The sequence below is a fragment of the Sciurus carolinensis genome, chromosome 14, assembly GCF_902686445.1.
Source record: "Sciurus carolinensis chromosome 14, mSciCar1.2, whole genome shotgun sequence".
NCBI classification, from domain to species: Eukaryota; Metazoa; Chordata; class Mammalia; order Rodentia; family Sciuridae; genus Sciurus; species Sciurus carolinensis.
In genome coordinates, this window is record NC_062226.1 from 54,787,448 (window position 1) to 54,813,445 (window position 25,998).

The following is a 25,998-nucleotide window of genomic DNA, read 5'->3' on the forward strand; positions in this document are numbered from 1 at the left end:
TTCTTTGCAAAAGAATGAAACTGAAGCCTATTTTAAACCATAAACAAAAGTAAACTCAAAATAAAGGGGATGTGGGTATAGCTCAGTGGTAGAGTACTTGCCTAGCATGCACAAGGTCCTGGGGGTTTAATCCCCAACACTGTGGGGGAAAAAATCTATAAAGCCTCAAATGTAAAACTTAAAACTGTAAAACTACCAGAAGAAAATATACAATTATGGGAAAAGCTTAATGACATTGGTGTCAGCAATAAATTGATGGATATGATATCCAAAGGAGAAACAGAAAGGTGGGACAACATCAAAGTCTTAGAAAAGCTCTGCACAAAGAAAATAATGAACATAGTGAAAAGGTTACCTATAAGATGGAAGAAAATATCTGCAAGTCGTCTATCTGAGAGGGGCTTAATTTCTAAAATATATACAACTTAATAGCAAACTATCCAATGAAAAGTTAGAGACTAGCAAATTTTATTTTAAAATCATTATTAATTTCTATAATAGACTCATTTTAGATATGAAGACACAAATAGGTTAAAAGTGAAAAGGTAAAAAAAAAATCTGCATTCAAACAGTAACCAAAAAAGAGTTGGAGTCTTTATACTAATATCAGACAAAATAAACTTTAAGACAAAAATTGTTGTGAGACAAAAACACTAATGATAAAAGGATGAATCCACTAAGAAGATGCAACAATTTCCACATATGTATGCAAACAATCCTAAAATACATAAAGCCAAAAGTGTCAAAATTGAAGGAAGAAAGGATTCAACAATAATATTTGGAGATTTCAACATCATACTTTCATTAATGTGTAGGACAACTAGACAAAAGAAAATCAAGGAATTAGAAAACATGAAAAACATTGTAAAGCAACTAGACATACAGAAATATATAGAACACTCTAATGAAAGCAGAATACATTCTTTTAAACATACTTTTAACATGAACCAAGACAGACCATATTCTATACCACAAAACAAGCTAACAAATTTGAAAGACTTAAAACCAATGAATCTAATCAAGTCATACAGAATGAAATTAGAATTTAACAACAAAAAGATATGTGGAATATTCCCAAATACCTAGAAATTAAATAATATACTAAAAACAAGAAATAGGTAAAAAAATAAGTCACAGAGAAATTAGAAAATACTGTTATATAAATGAACACAAAAAACACAACATATCAAAACTTACAGGATTCACTGAAAGCAGTGCTTAGATAGAAATTGATAGCTGTAAATACCAACCTTAAAGAAGAAAGACCTCAAATTAATAACCTAACCTTCCATCTTAGAAAAGTAGAAAAAAGGAGAGCAAAGTAAACCCAAAGTAAACAGAACAAAGGAAATAAAATTGAGAGCAAAAAATAGAGTAAGAAAGACAATGGAACCCATCAAGAAAACCAAAAGTTGGCTCCTTGAAAAAACCAACAATACTGACAAACCTGAAATATACTTACTGAGAAAAAAAAAATTGTTACTAAAATTAGGAACAAAAATGAAACATGACCACCAATATTAAAGAAACAAAAATAATTTGAGGATAAACAATTAAATATCAACAAATCATACACCCTGGATAAAATAAATTCCTATAAACACACAATCTTCCAAACTTGACTCAAAAAGAAACAGAAAATCCAAATAAGTCTCTAAGAAAGAGAATGAATCAGTAATCAAAAAACAAAAGTCTAGGACCAGAAAACTTCACTGGCAAATTCTACCAAATGTTTATTTAATACCAATCTCTTTCAAGTTCCTCTCAGAAATTAAAGAGGAGGAAACACTTCCTAACTTATCCTATGTGGCCAATATTACTCGAATTCCAAAGCCATGCATATATCAGAAGAAAACTATAGACCAATATGCCTTGTGAAGTTAGATGCAAAAATCCTCAAACAAATAAGCAAACCAAACACAGCTGCACATTCAAAAGATTATGTATCTTAACCAAGTAGTATTTATCCCAGGAGTGGGTGTTCAACATACTCAAATCAAACCATGTCGTACAAAACATTGATAATGAAAGTGAGGAGAAACAACATGATCCTAGTAATTAATGCAAAGAAAGCATTTGATAAAATCCCTTTCATGATAAAAAAAAAAAAAGAACTCTCAAAACACTAGGACTGGAATAGAACTTCCTCAACCTGATAAAGGGCATCTAAGAAAAATTCACAGCTAATGAATGGTATGCTTAATAATATAAAAGCATTCCCCATAAAATTAGGAACAACATAAGAATGTTCTCAACATGTCTATCCAACACTGTACTGGATATTCTAACCACACAATTAGACAAGATCTAAAAGGCATCCAAATTAGAAAGATGTGAAACTAAATGACATGATCTTTTTTAGAGAACATCCTAAAAAAGTGACACACATACACACCCAACCATTAGAAATAATTCAGTAATGTTGCAGCACACAAGAGCAACATGTGAAATCAGTTTTATTTCTATATACCAGCAACTGAGAATCAAAAATGAATTTTTGAAGACAATTCTATATACAACAGTAGCACAAAGAATAAAATAGTTGGGAATATATTTAACCAAGAAAATGCAAAACTTTCACACTGAAAATTATGAAATATTATAGAAAGAAATCAGAGAACTAAATAAGTTGAAAGATTTACCATATTCATGGATTGTAAGCCTTAATATTAAGATGGTAGTTCACCCCAACTTGATCTAAAAATTCAATGTCATCCCTATAAAAATTCTATTTGTTGCCTTTTATATAAACAAACAAGCTGATCTTAAAACTTACATGAAATTTAAAAGGTACTCAATAATCAAAACAATCTTGAAAAAAAATTAAATGTAGGGTTCACAGTTTTCAGTTTCAAAACTTAATACAAAACACAGTAATCAAACAATGTGATACTGGTATGGGGATAGACAAATCAATCTATAGAACAGAAATGAGAATCCCAAAATAAAGCCATACATCTATGGGCAATTGATCAACAAGAGTGGAAAGATGGTTCAATGAGTGGAAAAACAGCCTTTTCAACAAACGGTGCTAGAATGACAAAATAGTCATGTACAGGAATGAAGGTGCATATTTACATCATAAAAATTATAAGTTTAACTCAATGCAGGAAAAAAAGTCTAAATATAAGAGCTAAAACTAAAAAAATTTAAACAAAGCTACAAGGGGAGATCTTTATGACTTTGGATTTGGTAATGCATTGTTAAGATATGGAGAAAACTCACAAGAAACAAAAGGAAAAATCAGACTATAAAAATTTAAAACTTTTGTGTACCAAATGACACTATCTAGTTAGAGGTAAAAACATAACATTTTTAAGTTATATATATGAAAAGATCCTAGTATGCAGAATATATTTTTTAAACTCTTAAAATTAAAAGACAATTAAGGCAATTTTAAAAAGTGCAAAGGATTTGAATAGCTTTTTCTCCAAACACATAAAATAAGTCAATAATCATGTGAAAAGGTGCTCGACATCATTAGTCATTAAGGAAATGCAAAACAAAACCACAGTAAGGATCAGCTTAATAAGATGCAGAGATAGTCTTAAGAAAATTCAATATCCCTTCATGATAAAAGCCCTGAGAAACTACAGTTTCACACATAAGGGTTCTACATAAGGGCTATACAAAACAAACCCATAGCCAACATCACCCTGAATGGGGGAAAATTAAAAACATTTCCTCTAAAATCAGGAAGGAGACAAGGATGTCTGTTCTCACCACTCTTACTCAATATAGCACTTAAAATTTTAGCCAAAGCAATGAGGCAAGATAAAAAATAAAAGGGACACAAATAGAGAAAGAAAGAAGTCAAATTATCCATTTGCAGGTAACATGATTCTATACATAGAAGATTAAGGATTCCACCAAAGACTCTTAGAACTGATAACTGAACTCAGCAAAGTAGCAGAATACAAAGTAAATATACAGAAATCAGCAGTGTTTTATACACCAATAATTAACTCATTGAGAAAGAAATCAAGAAAACAATCTCATTCACAATAGCCTTAAAAAAAAAAAAAAAAAACTAGGAATAAACCGCAAACCAGGAAGTGGAAGACCTCTACAATGACAATTATAAAACAAGGAAGACAGAAATTAAAGAGGACACTAGGATTGGGAGAATTAATATTATTTAATTGTTTACATTTCCAAAATCAAAGTACCAACAACATTCTTCACAGAACTTATAAAAAATAAATCCTAAAATTCATGTGGAAAAACAAAGGTCCCCAAATAATCAAAGCAGTCTTGAGAAAAATGAGCAACTGTGGAGGTATCATGATATCTAATTTCAAATATACTACAGAGTCATAGTTACAAAAACAGCATGGCAATGGCATAAAAACAGACAGTGATCAATGGAATAAAATAGACCCAGAAATAAACATGCACATCTACAGCTATCTGATTCTTGACAGAAGTGCCAAAAATAAACACTGGAGATATGACAGCTTCTTCAACAAATAGTGCAGGGAAAACTGAATAACCACATGTAGAAGATTGAAAATAGTCACTATCTTTCACCTTTACAAAAAATAAACCCAAATGGATCGAAGACCTTAATGTAAAATCTGAAACTTTGAAACCACTAGACAAAAACATAAAGGAAACACTTCAAGGTATTGGCACAGGTACTGATTTCCTAAATAGTACTCCAATAACTCAAGAAATAAAAGTAAGAATTGATGAATGGTATTATGTCAAATTAAAAACAAAGAAAACATAGCAAATAAAGCAATCAACACAGTAAAGAGACAATCTACAGAATGAAAGAAAATCTTTTCCAGCTCTTCATATAAAAGAGAACCAATATCCAGAATATATAAAGAACTCAAAAATCAACCAAAGAACAAGTAATAAGATCTAAACAGATACTAAGATCTAAAATGATACTTCTCAAAAGTAAATAAATGACCAATAAATATATTTTAAAATATTCAACATCTTTAGCTATCAGGGAAATACAAATCAAAACTACATTGAAATTCCTTCTCACCCCAGTCAGAATAGCTATTATAAAAAAAAAATTAACAAATGCTAGTGAGGAAGTGAAGAAAAAAAGAACGGTTATATACTGTTAATGGTAATGTAAATTAGTACAGCCGCTATGGAAAACAGTATGGAGTTTCCCCAAAAAACCATTTTTAGAAAATAGATCTATCATATAATCCAGATATACCACTCCTGGATATATATATACCTCTCCTAGAAAGGAAAAATGAGTCAGCATACAAAAGAGATACCTGAATACCCATGTTTACTGCAGCCCTATTCACAATAGCCATGATATGGATTCAGCCTGGGTGCCCACTGAAAGATGAATGAATTTTTTTAAATGGTATATATACAAAATGGGGTTTTATTCAACTATAAAGAATAATGAAATCATATTATTTGCAGGAAAATGGTTATCATGTTAGCAAAATTAGCCAGACACGGCAGTTATCTCATGTTTTTCTCATATGTGGAAACAAACAAACAAACAAAAGATAACTGGAAAATAGAAGAGAAGCTATTAGGGAAAGGGAAAGGAATGCAGCAGGAGGGTGAGAAGAGAGAAGAGGAGAAGGTAGCAGAGAGGATGGATAGAAACAAAGCATAATATATACATGTATGGAAAAGTCACAGTAAAACCCATTAATATGATTGAATAATTACAAAAAAAGGGAAACTCCACAGTGAGTTACTGTTTCGTATCCATCAGGATGGCCATTTTAAAAAATGGAAATAGCAAGTATGGGTAATGATGTGGAGAAACTGGAACACTTATACATACTGGTGGGAATTTAAAATGGCACAGTCACTGTGAAAAACTGTTTGGTCATTCCTCAAAAAGTTAAGCATAGTATTATCATATGATCCAGTAAGTCCTCTCCTAGATACATACCCAAGAGAACTAAAAAGAGGCATTCAAACAAGTTTGTATGTCAGTATTCACAGCAGCACTATTCATGGTAACCAAGAAGTGGAAACAATGCCCATGCTGACATGTTCATAAATAAAATGTGATATATCCTTACAATGGAATATCATTCAGAGACAAAAAGAAATGAAGTATCAATACATGCCACAAAATGAATGAACTTTGAACAAATTATACTAAATGAAAAAAACCTGGCAACAAAGGCCACATAGTGCATGATTCTATCTATACAAAATGTCCAGAATAGGAAAATCCATAGAGATAGATGCAGATCAATGTTTGTCAGGAGGTAGGGGAAAGATATATAAGAAGTAACTGCTTAATGGGTGTAGGGTTTTTTTTAGGGTAATGTTAACATTCCAGAGTAAGATATTTGTGATGGTTACACAACATTGTGAATGTAAAGAAGGTCACTGAATTGAGCACTTTAACATTGTTTAAATGGTGAATTGTTTCTCAGAAAGTTCTGTAGTTATGGATTTTCTGAAAAAATAAAAATCAGCCAGAGTCAACTCAATAGAGAAGTGAGTGTATTTTTAAAATGCCCATCAGCTGGGCACAGTGGCACACACCTGTAATTCCCGTGTCTTGGGAGACTGAGGCAGGAGGATCACAAGTTCAAAGCCAGTCTCAGCAACTTTGTGAGACTCTGTCTCAAAATAAAATATAAAAGGAGTTGAGGATGTGGCTTCATGGTTGAGAGTCCCTGGGTTCAATCCCTAATACCATTCAATCAATCAATAATAAAAAATGCATGTCATAAAAAGTTGTAATGATTCTGTTTTCTCTTATTTTTCTTAAGCCCTGAACCAGAAACTGACTCCCCAAAAAGAGTATCTTAGTGAAAAATTAACCTCTGACCTACATTAAAAACTGACATAAATAAAATATTATTTAAGTATAATCATCTCTCAGTGTCTACAGGAGATTGATTCAAGTCAAGGCTCCCTGTCTGGCTAAGTTAAAAAATCCAAGGATGCTCATGGTATTTGCATATAACCTACACACACCCTCCCACATATTTTATTTTGATTTTGGTGCTGGAGATTGAACCCAGTACCTCATGCATGCTAAGCACATGCTTTATCACCTGAGCCATAACCCCAGGTCCTCCTGTATATCTTAAATCATCTTTAGGTTACTTATAATACTTATAATACAATGTAAATGCTATATAAATAGCATTATAGTTGTACTTTATTGTGTTGGGACCAACGACAAGAAAAAAAAAGTCTGTATGTGTTCAGTACAGATGCAATTTTTGTTTCAAATATTTTCAATCTGTGGTTGGTTGAATCCACACATGCAAAAATGGAAAGAACCTGAGCCCTCTTTCTCTACTCCTCTTTTTTTCTCTAAGACAATGACATGACAAAGGAAAGTTCAAGATGGCTAGAAAAATAAACCTGCAAACTCAGGCAAAAAGACAGGTGGGTCTGTACCTCTTAGAGAGCTTCTATCTACTTCCTTATCACCCATTCTCACCTACACTTCAAAGAAAATTTGCCCTAATAATCTATTAGCCTTTCCTAAATTTTTAGTTCAAGTTTTAAAGTATTTGCTTACTTAAAAACCACTACATAAACAAATTCCCAAAGACATGAACCAAAATAATTAACTAATAAATATGAAGGAGAAAAAAGCTATAAAGCAAAAATAAGTCTATAGAGGCTATAGGCCAGTTGTGCAGACATTTTCCATCTGACAGAAAGGCCAACAGTTGTACTACAACTGAAAAACTGTGTGATTATAATCGTCCTGTAGCAACCGGCCTTTATCATTTTCAAAACATCTACTTTGCCATCCTCATAAGGAAAGGAGCAGATACAATTATATATCATACTAATGATGGTTTTTTCCCTTGACCTCAAAGCCCATTCTCCAAGTTAGTTGCTACCTAACATTCTTGATTCTTTCAGTTAGAAAGATGAATAATTGGATTTCAAAGTCAACATTAACTGCATATATATGACATAATAGACTTTTTCACCCTATATTTATTGAGTACAAAAAAAATCTAACCAAAGATGTCTCTTTCACTGAAAATTCAAATTTTATATTTGTAGCATACATGGATTTGATGAGAATATATTTAAACTATACTAACTGGCTAAATATTTTTAAATGGGGAGAGGGATAAACCAAGGCTTCAAAGAAACTTAAAATAGAACTCAAAATATTAGATTTGTTTCCAAATGCCTTTAGTGATAAGACATAATGTTGATCATTTTCATAATGTAAAATAGAGAGGCCCACTGTATTAAAAAATGGTAAGATGTGGCCCAGGGTGTGGCACAGTGGTAAAGTGATTACCTAGAATGCACAAGGTGCTAGGTTTTATCCCCAGCACCACACATGCACGCACAGTGCGCATATAGGGGAAAAAAAGTGTTCTAAAGTGTCAAAATGTATTAAATATTAGCTTGATAATGTTTATTTAATATCTCCTTAAAAAGATTAGTTTCAAGGTATTGTAAATGATTTATAAAACTACAGAATCTGATATTTGATTCACAAACTGTTCTAATTGTGATTTATTCATAAATTCCATATATCTTAATAGTATTAGATGTTTTCATTTCCAACAAATTGTCTATTAGATGATATCGGAAATACATAAATATCATTTCTCTTTTTTAAATAATAAATAAATCTTTGAATTCAATAGAGTGCTAACAAAATATGTAGTCAGTTAATATCTTGAGTTTTCACCATTACAATACCCTCATGCTGCTCATCACCACAAATTAAAAGTAACAGTTTATCATACACAAGTCATCAAATTTGAAAGTAATAGATAAAATATATTTTTTCACTTTAATAACATTCTTATATGTAGAAGGTAAATTTCATTTTGAATAATATTACTGCCTAGTTGCAGATATATGAATATTATGAAATAAAATACATTATGTCTCTACATATTCATAAAAAGGACAGTTAGAAATGGTAAAGTTAGATGGTATGGTCAAACATTATATCATTATGAAACATGTCAGAATCTTAATGACCTCCGGTTCATTCAACAAAAACCACAAAAAATGTAAGTGCAATATACCAGTTTGGGGAAAACACTATTTCAAGTGAATTCTGAAAAAAAATATTACAATATGGCATTCTATAATGCAAAATTCCTGTCATTTCCAAAGTATCTTTTGTTAATTGGTTTTCAAAGACAGGTACAAAATGAATTGCTTTGCAATTAATAATGATTAAAAGTATCACAGTACAAATTGAACAATATTAAAAATATTACAGTACCTTATGAAGCATATTTTCTACCGTTCTCATGTGATTAGCAACACATTCTTTGTCTCTAGAAAAAAAGAAAGAAAAGATTAGGTGTTGGTAAAAACCTAAGTCTTCCTACAACATTCTATACATTTCAGTATACGTCACAATTTTTGAAAAATAAGAGTTGGCTATATTTGTGCCCCTTTTAAAGATATAAAACCTAACCATATTCACTGATAAACCTTCATACTTAACTCTTTATTCCCTTATTTTGCCTGTCCTAAGTGGCAGCAGAGGTGGGGGACAGGGGTAGACACAATTAAGAAAATGAAAACAAAAGTTATGATTATATTTTATAGATAATTTTTTGAAAGTTCTGGAAAAAGTCTAATTCTTTTTATTTATAATGAAAAAAACTTTTAAAATCTCAGTGGTGGAAAAATATATCTATGGTCCTACTATGCAAAATAATATTTTATTTTCTACAGTCTTTTGTGCTATAATTGTTATGGTTTAGATATGATGTGTACCCCATAAGCTCATGTTTGAGACAATACAAGGTTTAGAGATGAAATGATCAGGTTATGAGAGCTTTAACCCAATCAGTGAATTAATCCCCTGGTAGGGATTAAGTGGGTGGTAAATGAAAGGCAGATATGGTGTAGCTGGAGGAGATAAGTCATTGGGGACATGCCTTTAGGGTACGTATTTTGTCCCTGGTGAGTGAAGTAAGTCTGTCTGTCTGTCTCTTACTCTCTCTCTCTCTCCTTCCCTCCACCACACACTTCCACCATGACTATCTGCCTCACCTCTGGCCCAGAGCAAGAGAATCAGCTATCTATGGATTAGTAACTCTGAGACCAGAATCCAAAAAAAAACTTTTCCTCCTCTAATTGTTCTCATCAGGTCTTTTGGTCATAGCAGCAAAAGACTGATTAAAACAATAATTGTACAAAGAATCCTCTATGACCTGACTAGGAATATACAAAATTACTAGTTTTTCCTATTGACCCTGTATATTCCATCTAGCCCTCATAATGAAATAAAAAGTTTGAGTGAAACTGCTGAAGCAAAAAATTTAATAATAAATTATAAACTAAAAACTGTAAATAATGTATTAGCTCTCCAAATTTCAAATTAGCCTTCTTTGGTTTTATAAGAACATATGCCCATGGTCACAGACCATAGGAACATCAAAGTCATGAATTAACAGCAATGTAGTAAAAACACAATATAAATCTGGAGGTTTTATTATCCTGTTTTCATTAATCTCAGAATTTACTCAGTTATAAGACTTATTATCTAGGCTAAGCCTCTTCACTGGAATGAGAAAACTGAGACTGAACAGGACAATAAAAACTGATTAAGCCAAACATATTTTTTTAAAAAAACAATTACATACACCTAACGAGGTGGTGCACAGCTTTACCAATGTCAAAAAGCCTACTGGTGGATATTCAAACATGCCAAATTTGGATCTTGTGTCAATTCACCTCGCAATGCCTGAAGCCCAAAGGCAAAGCTTATGGATATTCTAAGAGTACAGATTCCCTATTCTGAGATTTACAGACTATATTCTGTAGTGTACAGACTACATTCCTATTTCATAACATTTTATGCTTACAAGTTTATCTCTAAAACTTTTAATTATCATGTATTTTTGTGTAGGAATTAATTCCAAATTGACATTAAATTTATTAAAATTAGATGTTTCTTTAATTCTCAGGCTATCCTATTTTAATGTTTGAAAGGGTTTAATTTTTTTCACTTTTTCATTGGCTTGTTATAATTGTACATATTGATGGGATTTATTGTTACATATTCATACATGCACATCTCAAATAGACTTTCTTTAATTCATGGTGTTATACAAAGGGTACTACATTAAATTTGTTGTGGGAAAACAAATAAAAATGCCCAAGAGAACTGTTCAATTTGAACTTCACAGTGTATGTCAACCTGATTACCTGGTAAAGGAAAAACACACTCACCACATTTACACAGTCGTTTACTAGAAAACTATTTTTTCTATTTACATGGAATATAGTTATAAAACTAAATGAATTTTTCCAAGATCAATAATGTCTTGGTGCATTTTTTTAAATGGTATGGTACACATGTTGATTATACACTAACATTTCCTTATGCAAATATTACATGCAATATTAATATAATAAGAGCAAAATGGGGGAGCAGAAGGAGATAAGGAATATGTGACAGAAGCCATTATGCAAAACTTTTAACTAAAAAGTCTTACATTTCACATTACTGAAAACATGATTTCAAGCATGTAACACTGCAACAGAGCTCAAAACATGCACAGAGGTTATACAGAACTTATACTTTTCTTAGGCTTCTCAATAAAATATACATTTATTATGTTGAGTTAAGAGTTTTCTCTTCAAGGATATATCAGAGAATTTCAAAGAAAGACAGCTGTACTTTTGTTTTCTAACACTGTATTATCCAGGGCTAAAACCCAGAGCATGAAAGTAAGAATTGATCTTTTGTCTGTTTTAAGTGATCTCCCCAAGGTCCAAATGCTCACTTGGCTGCCATGCGGAGGGCACTCTCTGCATCATGGATGTTCTCCTCCAGTCGACGCTTGTCCTGCTCCAGCTGGGTAAGATGTCTATTGAGCTGACGCAGAGATTGATCTTTTCTTCTCAGTTCCATCTTTGCCTCGGAGAGACTCTGCAAACAGACAGAAAACAGAGTTACTTGTCAGCCCTGATAATTAACTTCAATTTATGCCATAGGCTATTAAACAAAGGAGAATACAGACTGAGAAGTACGCTTGGGTCATTACACACCAAGGGTTAACAAATTTTCTACAAAAAAATTTTTTACACTTGCTAATTAGAAATGACAGAACTGATAAGAGTTTGAAAAATATTTGCCTATAAAATATAACTTATTTTTTAAAGTCCTGCAAGATAAATAAAAACTGTATTCATACTAAAACTACCTGATTATAGAAATCTCAAGTTGTGTTTTCTTTTAATAATAAAAAAAATCAATATTTCAGGGGATAAAGCATATTAAATTTAGAGTCTATTTAACTCTAAATAGAGCTAAAAAGCTATCATATGCCCAGAGTTGAGTGTATAATTGAAAAGTAGACTAGGAGACACCTAGAAAAGGAAGGTGAACTACTACTTTTTTTATGTATTTGTCCATAATAGGTTGCTACAGATATCTCAGTGGATAAACTGGACTCCAAAAGAAATTCACTTGCTTCTTTCATGTAAGAATAGTAATATAAATGTAATCAGCATGCTTCAACTAGTAGAGAAAGTTAAAAATAATACTTACACTAAGAATTATTTGTGGCCCATAAATCTCTTCCTCAGAAATATTTTATATTTCAAAAAATGTTTATATTTAAATATAAGACCTGTTAACTGCTGTTTTAATCTGAAATATTCACTTAGGACAAAAATTTCAAGATTCATTCATGCAACAGTATTTGGAAAGTTTAGGGCCAATGGCCTTAGAACCACAAACAATTTTAAAAAGAACTTTCTAGACCTCACTTAAAATTCTAGGATGCAAAATAGTATAAGAATCGGAAGAGCTCTTAACACTAAACATCTGTTTATTACTTTGCCTATAAAATCCTAAAATAAGCACATTTAAAAGTGTTCAATTTATTGTACAATGAATTAAACTACTACATACACATAATGTTTTTTTCTTTTTCCTCAGTTTATCTACACATGAATATCCACAACTGTGCTCCACAAATCCAGTGAAGAATAAACCATGTGCTATAATTTCATGTTTAAAGTTCTTTTAAAAGTATTCTTTTTTAATGCATTCACAATGAATAGTATAAAATATCAAGCTGTCTACCTGGAGCTAACACAATTAATTCACTCTAAATGCTGGTGAATTGAAAGAAACCATCAGTCAAAATCAGGTATTTTAAAATGTTACAAGATTTTAAATTCAGTAGTTCATTTTTAAGCAGACAAATTGCTGCTAGACAAATAGTATTCAAAATATTAAAAGTAAGTAAGGTTGGATTATTTCTTAGACACTGAATTTTATTTTAAACCTTTAGTATTAACACATCTTCAAGAACAGTCCCAGTTTGACCTATAATAACTAAGTTACAATTAGACAGAAGTAAGAAGTTTCTGCTGTTGTACAATAAGGTGACTATAAATAACAGTAATGTGCCATACATGTCAAAAAACTAGAAGAAAGAACTTCAAATAGTTCCATCATAAAAAAGGTATATATTTAAGGAGATAGATATGCTTAACCTGATTTAAACATCATATAATGTATACATGTAATGAAACATTACATATACTTCATAAGTTGGTACCATTTTTATGGTTTTAGTATTAGTTAAAAATTAAATTTACTTTAAATTAAAAAAAAGAATACTCTACCATGCAAATAATCACTGATTCAAATAAACTTTTATAAAACAATAAAAAACAGATTTTTTAAAAATTCTAAATCTACTAATTTTGTGCCAATGTTAAGATAGTTAAAGTCACTGAAGTATCATGAGATTTCTTTATTTAAAAAAATAAAACTCATTTGAATCCTTTTAAAATCAGTGTTTCTAACATCTTTCTGGCAATAAAAAAAAATACTAGTTTTCAGTTATGAAGATAAAACTAATGATCCACCATCAGTTATGCATAAAACTTGAACTCTTTTTCCAACTGAAAATTTGTGCCAATCTATTCAAATTCTCTTGCTCAGTAATTCTCATGACTAGAGGTGCATACTTGTGAAGGGACTCTCCAGGGTTCAGTATATCGATTCCAGGCTTATACAGGTTGAAGCTCACTGGTCTAATCTGAGAGAATCCATGAACTTGGACCACTGTAAACCCACACTTTCAGCCATCTTACATTATACTTTCAAACAGGATACAAGTCACAGCATTAGAACTTCTACTTTATATCTAAATCTTGTTTCTATTCTTTCATTTTCAACTCTCAAGAGCAATGACAGGAAGTCATCACATTTTTCTAAAGCTGACACCAGAGAGGGGCACAGAAAAGGAAAAAAAAGCAGTACAAACAAAGTAATATAAATCATACTTCCTCAAATGTAAAGATGAAGAGATGATACAGTTCTTATTTTAAAATCACAGTTATATAACTTATAAGCACACAATTCTCATCTTAGAGAGTTGAGGGATATCATCAAGGAATCTGTATACATCAGTGGGTCCCAAGGTTCATGGGATGTATACAAAACATAAACATATAAAAAGTGGCTCAAAAAATTGTCTTCTTAACCAGTGGTGGTGGTGCACACCTGTAATCCCAGCAACTCAGGAGGCTGAGATAGGAGGATCACAAGTTCAAACCAGCCTCAGCAAAAGTGAGGTACTAAGCTACTCAGTGAGAATCTGTCTCTAAATAAAATAAAAAATAGGACTGGGGATGTGGCTCAGTGATTAAGTGCCTCTGCGGTCAATCCCCAGTATCAAAAAAAAAAAAAAGTCTTCTGTCTGATATTCATCTTTTTTTTAATGGTAAAAACTGAATCTTTAAAAAACCTAACACCAAGCTCTAAAGAAAACAATATTTTTTATTTAAAGTGATTATAAATATATTTTGAGATCTTTTTGTACAATAAGGCATAAAACAGGGCACATCAACAGTCTAGGCTATAAATAATAAAGGATTGAATTGTGAGGTGTATGTTTGATTAGAACCAAATATTTTTAATACTATGTAGGACTCTTCAGTTTGCCTTGGAAGTTTATAACTTTTTAAGAAAAATATGTGTGTGTATATGCTTACATGTATATATATATATATATATATATATATATATATCAAAAATACCATACATATCAAAAATTAAGTTCAGTTTTTTTCCTCTCCTGTTCAGATTCATCTAATTAAAACCCATGATAAACTTTATGGACTCTAATATTTCCAACCAAATGACTGAAACCAAGAGGGTGTGCCTCTAGGCAGCAAGGCAACAATGATAAGCAGCAGGTTAGCCACTAATTTCTCAACCAGGGTAGATTGTGAAAGTGTGATGTTCTGATATCCAAGAAACTGTTCAGGAGAGAATAGGATAAATCAAGTTTAATAACTCTGCTCCTAATTGTTCCCCCAATGCTCAACTCTAATTACTTGGAGAACTCTCCTGACTGTCACCTGATATTAAGTTGTTGGAGGCTGAGCCTGGAACAGCGAGATAATCAATAAACATTTAGTGGGGAGAAGAATGAAGATCCTGTTAAGCAGTGGGAACCTGCAGCACCCAAAGCCCTTCTGCTCATGAGAAAACCTATGGGACAGCCATAGTGATTGCAAAGCAATAATCCAAAGCACTGTTTTTAGGCCTTGAGGCCTTTAGGCAACAGTACATTTGAGGAAAAAAGGTTAACACGGTCACCCTAATTACAGCCCACTTTCACATACTTCATATATAAGCGAAGACAAGCCAATTAGGTAGAAAGGAAGATAAGGGAAGTTTTATTTGTATACTAATTAAACCCCTGATGAAATTAAAGGAAAAACATACAGCTCTGTAATTGTGTCTGAGAAAGGTCACTTCAGGTTCAGTTATCAGAACAGCACAGCCTTGAGATATTTCACTTAATCCACAATACAGCCCTCATTTTGTACTCAGGTCTTAATATTTACAAAAAAAAAAAAAATCAAAGTCTGATACTGAATTTATCTTTAAACAGTGTTATGAACAATTTTAGCTGTTAGAAAGTTAATGCTAAATATTATAACAGTAGTCTTTTAAAAAGCAGAAAGATATTCTACCTACAGAAGAATCAATGTGTCAATATAATTTATCAAAGATTTCAGCTTTAATTTTAAATCCAAAATGTTTTATAGCAAATTTTTATAATATTCCAGACTGATTGTAGTTCAAAAGCTATCATATCTTTATTGTATTTCTTTTTTAGATAATACTATAGCCTACCCTCATATACAGTTCTCTTGGTCCAAGGAAAAAAAGCTAATGCTTTCACTAGACTACTCCTGTAACAAAATATTTACATCTGATTGTTTTCCTAAAATGATCCTGAAGAGCTATTTGCTCATGAAAGCTGGCAAAGTATGGATACAAAGAAAATAGTTCAGGAAAAAATAGGAAATGTTTAGGAATAAAATGCATGGTAGGTGTAAATGTTACTCACATATTTTTAAGTATCTTTTTTTTCTTTATAGTTTCTGAAATTTCTAAAATAAACATGAATTACTATTGAATAGAAATACAAATTATTTTAAGTCATACATAATTTTGTTTCTAAAGCTTTGACTGTTTATTAGGGCTAATAATTTGAGACAGGGTCTTGCTATATTACTCAGTCAAACCTTGAACAAGTGATTCTCTTGCCTCAGTTTCCAAAGTAGCAGGAATTACAGGCATTCACCACCATGCCCAGCTGTTAGGGTTAATAATTTTTTATTGTGAATATAAATGAAAATTCAATTACTTTGCACCTATGAAAACACTTTATGAAGTGGAAATTTTTAAATTAATAGTAGTTTTATTAAGATATAACACATATACCACACAATTTACTCTTTGTATAATTCAGAGAATTTTAGTAAATTCACAAAGTTGTGCAACCATCACTAGTGGAAGTCTTTTTTGAAGTGAAGTTACTTAAAAAAAAAAAAAAAAAAAAAAAACTTTTCAAAATGGCATGGATTTCTAAGTATATAGTATGTCTCATTATTTCAGCAAGGTCTAGTTTAAAACTACACAAGATATACAAGGTTTATAATTTTGTTCAGTAATAGTTTTAAAAATGAAAAATTCATAAAATGAATTCCCTGAATCAGAATATTTGATTAATAAATGTGGTATAGTACAAAAGTAAAGACATCTGAAAGGATGTGCACATCTCTCCAATTAGTATTTCTGGATGTCAAGGGAATCACCCAACATAGTTCTCTCTCATAAGGGTACAGTCTAGCAGTGCTTTAGACCATTAGGCCGCTAGGAAGACCAAGCCCCAGGGGATATCACTTTTATAGATTTTCTTTTGTCTAATGGGAAATATCTATGGATCCACATTCCTACAGACTAAAAGCTAATGGCTTATTCAATTTGGTATAAAAAGTTAGTCATACGAAATGAAAGGCAAGACAACACAAGTGTTATAAAGAACTAAGCTACATCTCTTAGGCCAGAGGGGAAAATATCTGTAACTTTTTTTAAAATTTAATGTTGTCTCACTGTAACTTCTGAATAAACATTCCTGGGTTACAATAAATTGGGTAAAAAAATCTCAGGACACAAAAATTAATTTTGGAAAGGGAAATAATGCCATATTCAGCCTTCAAATTGTGATAAAAATTATAGTAGTCAAGAATTGAGTGACTGCTGGGTACACCAAACTATGCAGGTTGCCACAGAAAATATAAAGATAAAATGATACAACCACCAAATTTACAAAAGCATTGTGTAAACAAGGAACAAAACTACAGAAAAATATATTTTATAAGCAAGTTCAAAAAATCTGAGTTAAGTAATTAGATAAGTTACAATAAATATGCAACATAAGATATTGTTATGTAGTATAATTAACATATAAATACATACATATCAATTTTGTTTTCCTATATTTTATATGGGAAATTAAATATAACATGTGATAACCTAAAGGTTATCTTCCCTAGGGACTCTGTTTTCTAGTAATAACCTCACACAGAAAGTAGATGACATAATTATAAACTGAAACTGAAGACTGGATAATTTATCTGCCTTCATGACTAAATGAATGGCAGTACTAGTTAGAACTTACATGGCTAGTAAGACAACAGATGTGAAAGTATCCTATAACCATAGAAAACTATATCCATTTAAAAGGCATAATTACTATAATAATTACACTTCTAGATGTAGTGTAGTGACATTGCATATTCTTTAAATAAACCCCACCTATATGTGGCAACTTAGTTAAAATGTTATTTCTGCTTCTGTATACATATATATGGACACACACACACACATATATATATATATAGGTGCATGTATATGTACATACATACATATGTGTGCTCAAATACATAGTTTTTAAAAATAAGTATTTTATCACACTTGCAAAAGATAAAAGGAAATTAACAAATTACTTTTATAAATAAGCCATAGAATAGAAAATTAACAAAAAATTAGCAAATAAGCAAGAAAAATCCATGCTTAAAATTCCAACATATGCTATAAGATTTTGTTGTAAAATCCCATATGATTATTGGTACCATATTCTCACATATTTCTTTCAAAATGTCCCTCTTAATTCTGTCAGTGTGAAAAGAAAAGGTTACTCCTTCCCAGTAAATTAACTGAAAGTGAGCAACAGTAAAATGTAATGGAATAAGAAGGAACTCATAAAAGTGTTCAAATATATTGAATGCTGTTTGTTCTAGGCCTCACAAAAAACTGCAAAACTCTTTCTGGTTCAATAACAGTGATAATAATGAGGTAAAGTTGAGAGAGAAATAGTTAAAATGCACTTTGAATGCCAAAGAAAGAGGATAGAAAAGAGAATCATGAGAGCCCTCTCAACTGGAAAATATCCTCAGAAAAGTACAAAATGGACAAGAAGTAGCTAAATTTCTTGTGACACATGGCATGTAAGCAATAATGTGGCAGTAGTGTTTTCTCAGAGTGTAACGGAAACTGCATTTGGCGGCACTGCAGACCTCAAGAGACAGAAACTATCTGCAGGTGGCAATCTCATGATGCTATAACAAAATGAGCAGGTGCATGACCTCTGTGTAAGAAATGCAAGGGGACAGAATGCACATAGGGTCTTCTGCTGGACTTCATCAGCTAGACTATTCAGCAGACTCCAAAAACTTTACACAATTAAAAATTCTAGCTAAATAGAAATCCAAGAAGTTGAATTTAGGCTGAATGTTCTCATATGCAGATGCTAACTCACAATTAGTGGCAGGGTTGGGGAACAGAAGTTCATTGGATTAGACAAAGGGGAATGAAGGGAAGGGGATAAGAACAGAAGACAGTAGAATGAATCAGACATAACTTTCCTATGTTCACATATGAATACACAACCAGTGTAACTCCACATTTCTACAACCACAAGAACGGGAAGTTATACTGCATGTATTTTTTTATTTGCTTTCATTAGTTATACATGACAGTAGAATGCATTTTGACACATCATACATAAATGCAGTATAACTTCTCATTCTTCTGGTTCCATTTGTGTTTCATATGTCAAAATACATTCTACTGTCATGCAGAACTAAAAAGAACAAATAAAAATTAAAAAATAAAAAACTAATATTACCAGAAAAAAAGTTGAATTTCCTGGCAATATTTTAAATGAGTCAGCTATGAATTAAGTTATAGAAAACTATCATTTATAGTTTAAGTGCTATTTTAATATTATTTTAAGAATTACCTAAAACTGTCTAAGAAGAATGTGAAAAATAAGTAATTTTAAAGGCATTCATATTTTGTGTTCTTAACAATGAAAAGAAATTATGGTTGACAGAATCTTCCCATTTCAAAAATTCTGGTGATATGATTAAATAATAGGTAAGTACACCTATTAATAATTAAAATACACTCACATTAATATTGTCATTGTTTCCACAGAATTTCAATGACTATTACTCAACTTGAATATACTATATATTAACTAGTTTTAATATAAGTAAATCAAATTCCAGATGAGTAAAAGTTGAGTAAACTAAACCCTTTTTCTTTTCTTTACACCACAATGATATCAGTAACCATCTCTCCAGATTTGCCATTATTTAAGGGAATCAAAGTAAAATTTAGAACTGGAATAAAAAGCTTACATTATTTCAAACTTAAATGTAAATATTTTCATAAAAATTGTGCATTTGTATGAATTTTTGTACATTAAGTATTTTTCCACTAATTTCTTTTTTTTTGTCAATCCTTTATTTAGCACATTTATTAAGTATTCACATTTTTTTTATTGTAAACAAATGGGATACATGTTGTTTCTCTGTTTGTACATGGCATAAAGGCATACCATTTGTGTAATCATAAATTTAGATAGAGTAATGCTGTTTGATTCATTTTGTTATTTTTTCCTTTCCCCCCACCCCTCCCACCCCTCTTTTCCATCTATACAGTCCTTCCTTCCTCCATTCTTGCCCCCCTCCCTAACCCTAACTCTAACCCTAACACTAATCCCTCCCACCCCCCATTATGTGTCATCATCCACTTATTAGCGATATCATTCGTCCTTTGTTTTTTGAGATTGGCTTATCTCACTTAGCATGATATTCTCCAATTTCATCCATTTGCCTGCAAATGCCATAATTTTATCATTCTTTATGGCTGAGTAATATTCCATTGTATATATATACCACAGATTCTTTATCCATTCATCAATTGAAGGACATCTAGGTTGGTTCCACAATCTGGCTATTGTGAACTGAGCAGCTATGAACATTGATGTGATTTCTGTAATATGCTGATTTTAAGTCCTTTGGGTATAGGCCAAGGAGTGGGATAGCTGGGTCAAATGGTGTTTCCATTCCAAGTTTTCTAAGGAGTCTCCACACTGCTTTCCAGAGTTTTTCCACGAATTTCTGTCTTAATTTTAGAGGCATATTCGCAGGGGGGAAAAAAGGTTCTGAACAGTAAACATTTACAAATTCTCACTATGTTAAGCACTCTGCTGTTACATAAGGGTATTAGGCCTACACTTCTACAACCCTTATAATAATGCCTTTAATAACTGTAAGCAAATGTTTGCCATTATAACTGTTGCTAACCCCAGGGGGAAAATTACTTCAAGACAACTGTATATCATATCATCATCATCATCATCATCATCATGGTCATGCAAGCATTTCACAATTACACTAATTCGTTTGGTTCTTCATAATCCAGTGAGGTAGTCAGCATTATCATTCCTATTTTACACATGAGGAAACTAAGAATCAGAGAAGTAACTTGTCCAAGATCATGTATCTAGTAATTAAGTTTATGCCAAAAATCTGAGCCCAAGTCTTCCAAACTAAACCCTTTTTCTTTACCTTACACCACCAGTGATATCAATAACCATCTCTCCAGATTTGCCATAAAATCCACTAAGTAGGAAATCCCCACAGAAATGTAAAACTAATATTTCACTTATTTATCAAATTCCATAATCTTGGTAAAGTATTTCAATCTATGTAAATGACTGCTATTTGCATTTAAATTAAGTCCAATAAGCTTTAATGTTATTTAATTATAAACTTTCAACATCAAAAATCAAAGAATGCACAACTTAAGATTCCTTGTGTGAACACAGGGTCACTGTTATCATTTATTAAATGTAATCATAAAACACATATTTGCAAAGTAAAGGTGAATTGTATAGCACTTGCTGTGATTTGGATGTGTCCCCCCAAAAGTCCATATGTTAAAGGCTTGGTCACCAGTCTGTGGCACTATTGGAAGGTAGTACAACCTCTAGGAGTAGGAGGAAGTTAGGTCATATACCCTGGAGATATACCCTTGAAGTGGGCACTGGGACCCTGGATCCTTCCTCTTACTCTTTGCTTCTCAGCAGCCATGGGGTGCCCCCCACCATGTAGCCCTGACACAATGCTAAGCAACAGGCCCAAAAAAACATGAACCAAAACCTCTGAAACCATGGACAAAATAAACCTTTCCTTCTTTTATGTTGATTATCTTAGGTATTTTGTCACCATAATGGAAAGCTGACTAACACAGAACTCCATTTATTAATATAGAATTTTGTATAATTAAAGACATATTGGGCTGTTGTTTTTTGTTTTTTTATCCTTTCAAAAAGCAATGAGGGCTGGGGATGTAGCTCAGTGGTAGAGCACTTGCCTAGCATGCACAAGGTCCAGGGTTCAATCCCCAACACCACACACACACACACACACACACACACACACACACACCAAAAAAAAAAAAAAAAAAAAAAGCAATGAATTTCTCTCTGTATCTCTTTCCTTCACAAGTTAGCAATAATAGGATTAAACTTTCACTGTAGATCTTAAAATTCGGCTGCCTAGTGTAATCCCATCTTTTAAAAATATAATGGGAACACCACACTACTACAACAGTATATCAAAATATCGAGCTGTATAATGGAGAACCTAACACTGCCCCCTATTAAGGAGATTGAGCTACTATGTACATTTATGTGCCTAAATTAATTCAAGAGGGCACCCTTAATCCATTAAATACCAAGTTTTCAATTCTGTTAATATTTCAATGAAATTGACACAGGTATATTAAATTAGGCTGGAAATCATTATGTAGAGTTTATTATATAATTTATTATAATTAATAATATTAATGTCATTAATATTAATGAATATTATCATTAATCATTCACTTATTTTTTTAAAAGAACAGAAAAACTTTTTTTTTTTTTTTTTTTTTGTGGTGCTGGGGATCGAACCCAGGGCCTTGTGCTTGCAAGGCAAGAACTCTACCGATGGAGCTATCTCCCCAGCCCAACATATTCATTTTGAAGTTATCATAAGTGGTCAATTTGCAGTTTTTTAAGTGTTCCATAAATGAAACAACAGAACATAAAGGGTTAAATAACTAATGTCAAGCAGACTATCTTATAATCATTAGCACACAGGTTTGTGATTCACAGATATAAAGTAGAGGTACATTTGATTTAAAAGAATTCCATTATATTTACTCTAAAGAGATGAAGGTGAGAGGATGGGGCAGGGAAGGGAATACAAAGAGAGACCAACAACTGAAATACAGTAGTTCTGCTCCTCCAGGTCATAAGCATTTGCCTGCAGTAAGCCTGTAACTGGTGACACAAACGAAACAAACAGCAACAAGATGACCTGCTGTTTCATATGGATGCTCTCATTTCCCACATATCTCTGATAGGGCAAATGCTAATAAGGAGGTGAAAGTGAGGATTATTCTCCTATACAAAAAAATTTTCATTCAACTTGATGACTGAGTGTAAACTAACCTCTTTATTTGGTGCCTAACAGAAGAAATGGCCACATATTCCAATATCAAAGAAAACCTGCCTGTTTTGCATTTGTTCAGAATATGTTGTCTCTAATTTTGTCCCTCCAAAGGGACATTTTAAAAGAATAAAAGGAAATATAAACAGTTTGCTGAATTGGGTAGATTGAAAGGATTACCAACAAAAGGATTTAATCATTTTTTACTAATAACTTTACCTATTCTGTGTTATATCTCCTTAAGGATATAAAAAGATACTTTTAACTATCCAAAGATTTTTGTTTTATATGTTGATCTTAAAACCTAACCTCAACATCAGATGTGACTCTACTGTACTTAGTCATTCAACAAACATACATGTTGGTCTTTGTCAGTCAAAATCATAAAGAATAATAATAATAGCTAATACTTCCTGAGTTCCTACTTTATGCCAAACTAATGTAATTAATACTCATAAAAATTCCAATAAGTAAGCACTCCTATTATTCTCATTTGACAAATGAGGAAACTGAGTCACAGAGTTCTAGTAACTTGCCCAAGATTGTGGAGTCAGAGTTCAAAGTAGGCAGACTAACATAAAAAAATGCATACTTAAATACAAACAACAAACTCTTCTTGAAAATGATTTCTTACCTGGAAAAAATGAGAAGCTTAAAAAGCAGATGGTATTGAATCTAAGTGTTCAAAGCTATAAAGAATCTCAGCAGAATAAAATGGCATGTTCAGTAAAATACAAGAGGTTAAGATGTGGCTAGAAGATAAGATGTCATTGAGAATAACAGAAGGGTTCAGAATAATATACATAGGCCAGATATAAAGACTTGCATATGGCACTTCATGAAGTTGAATAAGTTAATATGGGGGAAAGTGCTTGAGAGAGATGCTTGAATAAATGGACTCCCAAGCTCTGTCTCTCTCTCAATCAGAATTTGCTTTAACATTTTCTATGAGCTTTTGTGTATGATTTTGTTCTACAGCTAAATATGCCATGGGAAACTGCTGAAGGATTCTGGGTTGTGCAGCAGCATTCTCCAATCTGTCTCAGGGATCATAAATACAAACTAACAGCCAAATCAGAGTAAACAAGAGAGATCATTCCGGACATAAGGCAACAGTTCATCTAAATTTTTAGTAGAACTCTACCCAGTGTTTAATATTATTTCATCTTTGAGCAAAATGATTCAATTATACTAAATTTTAAAAGATTTTAAAAAGAACTAGGTTGTAACAGTTTTCCATAATATGCTAGAGAGAATTACCACAAATTTTACTTTTATATACTCAAGCAGAGTGTACATTTAATATTTACTTTCTATAAAGGCAGCATTCTACCCATATATTTTCTATTTCTACTAATTACTAAAAGAAATTCTACAAATTATTTGAATTACATAACAGACAGCAATAGCCCTGAGTCAGCAGAAATATGTGATGAAAAGAATATATTATTTTAGGTACACCAAAATGTAGATTAATATTTGACCTCAGTGATGGTTTTCTAAGGAGAACAACACTGTTTGGCATACACTGCTTCCCATTACATGATAACCATGAAAGTTATTTTTTAAATACATCTGAGTGAAATATATAATTTCTAATCCCTCTTCATTTCTATTAATAGAAAAGAAGCTGGGGATATAGTAGAATATATTCTCAGCATGCATGAACTCTTGGGTTTAATCTCCATCACAAAAAGAAATGAAGGGAGGGGAGGAAAAGAAAAGAGTGAAAGCTCACGCCTAAAACAACCAGTTTCAGCAACAATTAACAAATTCAAATATTGTGCCAAGAAAAGGAAAAGACATGCACCTAAGTCTTATTACAATTTCTTGAGAAACTCTGGGTAGGAAAACTCCTATATTTGTTCAGGGAGTAACAGTTGGGAGTGGAGGGGAATTACCTATATTCTGGGAAAGTAACAAATAACGAACATTATACTGTAGGATGGCTTTAAGTAGAATTTGTGCATGTGTCTACATATATACACATACTCCATAAATAGCACTATTTTTGTCATAAAGAGCTTACCATAAAATTAATCTGTTTTATATTTCTGATCCCTCTATAACCAACCCATTCACCTGAAGAAAAACCACTGTTGTTCTATCCTTCTAAATGAGCAAGATCACCATCTAGTGGTATATTCCTTGAAATGTCAAGAGTACGACTTCTAGAGCCTAGAAAATGCTCAATGGAATGTGGTTGGTTATCCTTGAGTACATTTCTAGAACATTCAAACTTAAAGAAATATACAACATACCGGATAATCTTTTTTTAAGACTAATAAATACTTTAGAGTAAGAGGGAAAAAGTATCAACTAAACATTGGCTTCCTGAGATAACTGTTTTCAACTCTACCAACAAACAAAGGAATAGAGTTTTAGATTTTAAAATGTAGTTACAATAAATTTGGCCAATATTAGCTAACCAGAAAACAGATTCATTTTTCTGTCCATTACAAAGAAAATGATTAGTTATTTCGGTAGTTTCTATTACTAGTCAAATTATTTGTTCCTCTCCCTGAGGGTAAAGTACACTTCCTTGTCCCACTGAGCTAAAGCCTAACCAATATAAACTGGTGATGCCTCTTCTGGAAAGATCTTATATTCCTTGTCCTGCCAAAATTAGGAGTGACCGAGCTACCTGCTTTGTTCAATAAATGGTGGCTAGAAGTAAAATGTCAATTCCTAGCAGATATAACATCAGCAATGTGCCCATACAGTAACCTTTACCATGAAATCAACAGAGTCACAGATAGAGAATGCCCTGTCAGCCTAGAGTGTGGAACACATGAAGCAGAAGCACAGCTGACCTGTGACAAATATGTATATGACACATAAGAAATCACTTGTTATTGTAAGGCCACTGAAACTTTGGAGTATTTTATTACTGCAACA

General features: G+C 32.0%; 1 protein-coding gene across 1 annotated transcript in view; it reads right to left on the reverse strand.

Annotated features, from left to right (window-relative positions):
- Positions 1-25,998, reverse strand: part of Ccdc171 (coiled-coil domain containing 171) — a 370,550-nt gene that overhangs the window by 109,535 nt on the left and 235,017 nt on the right. Inside the window, 2 exon segments of the mRNA XM_047523648.1 lie at positions 9,191-9,245; positions 11,712-11,857. Coding sequence (XP_047379604.1) covers positions 9,191-9,245; positions 11,712-11,857 — 201 coding nt within the window.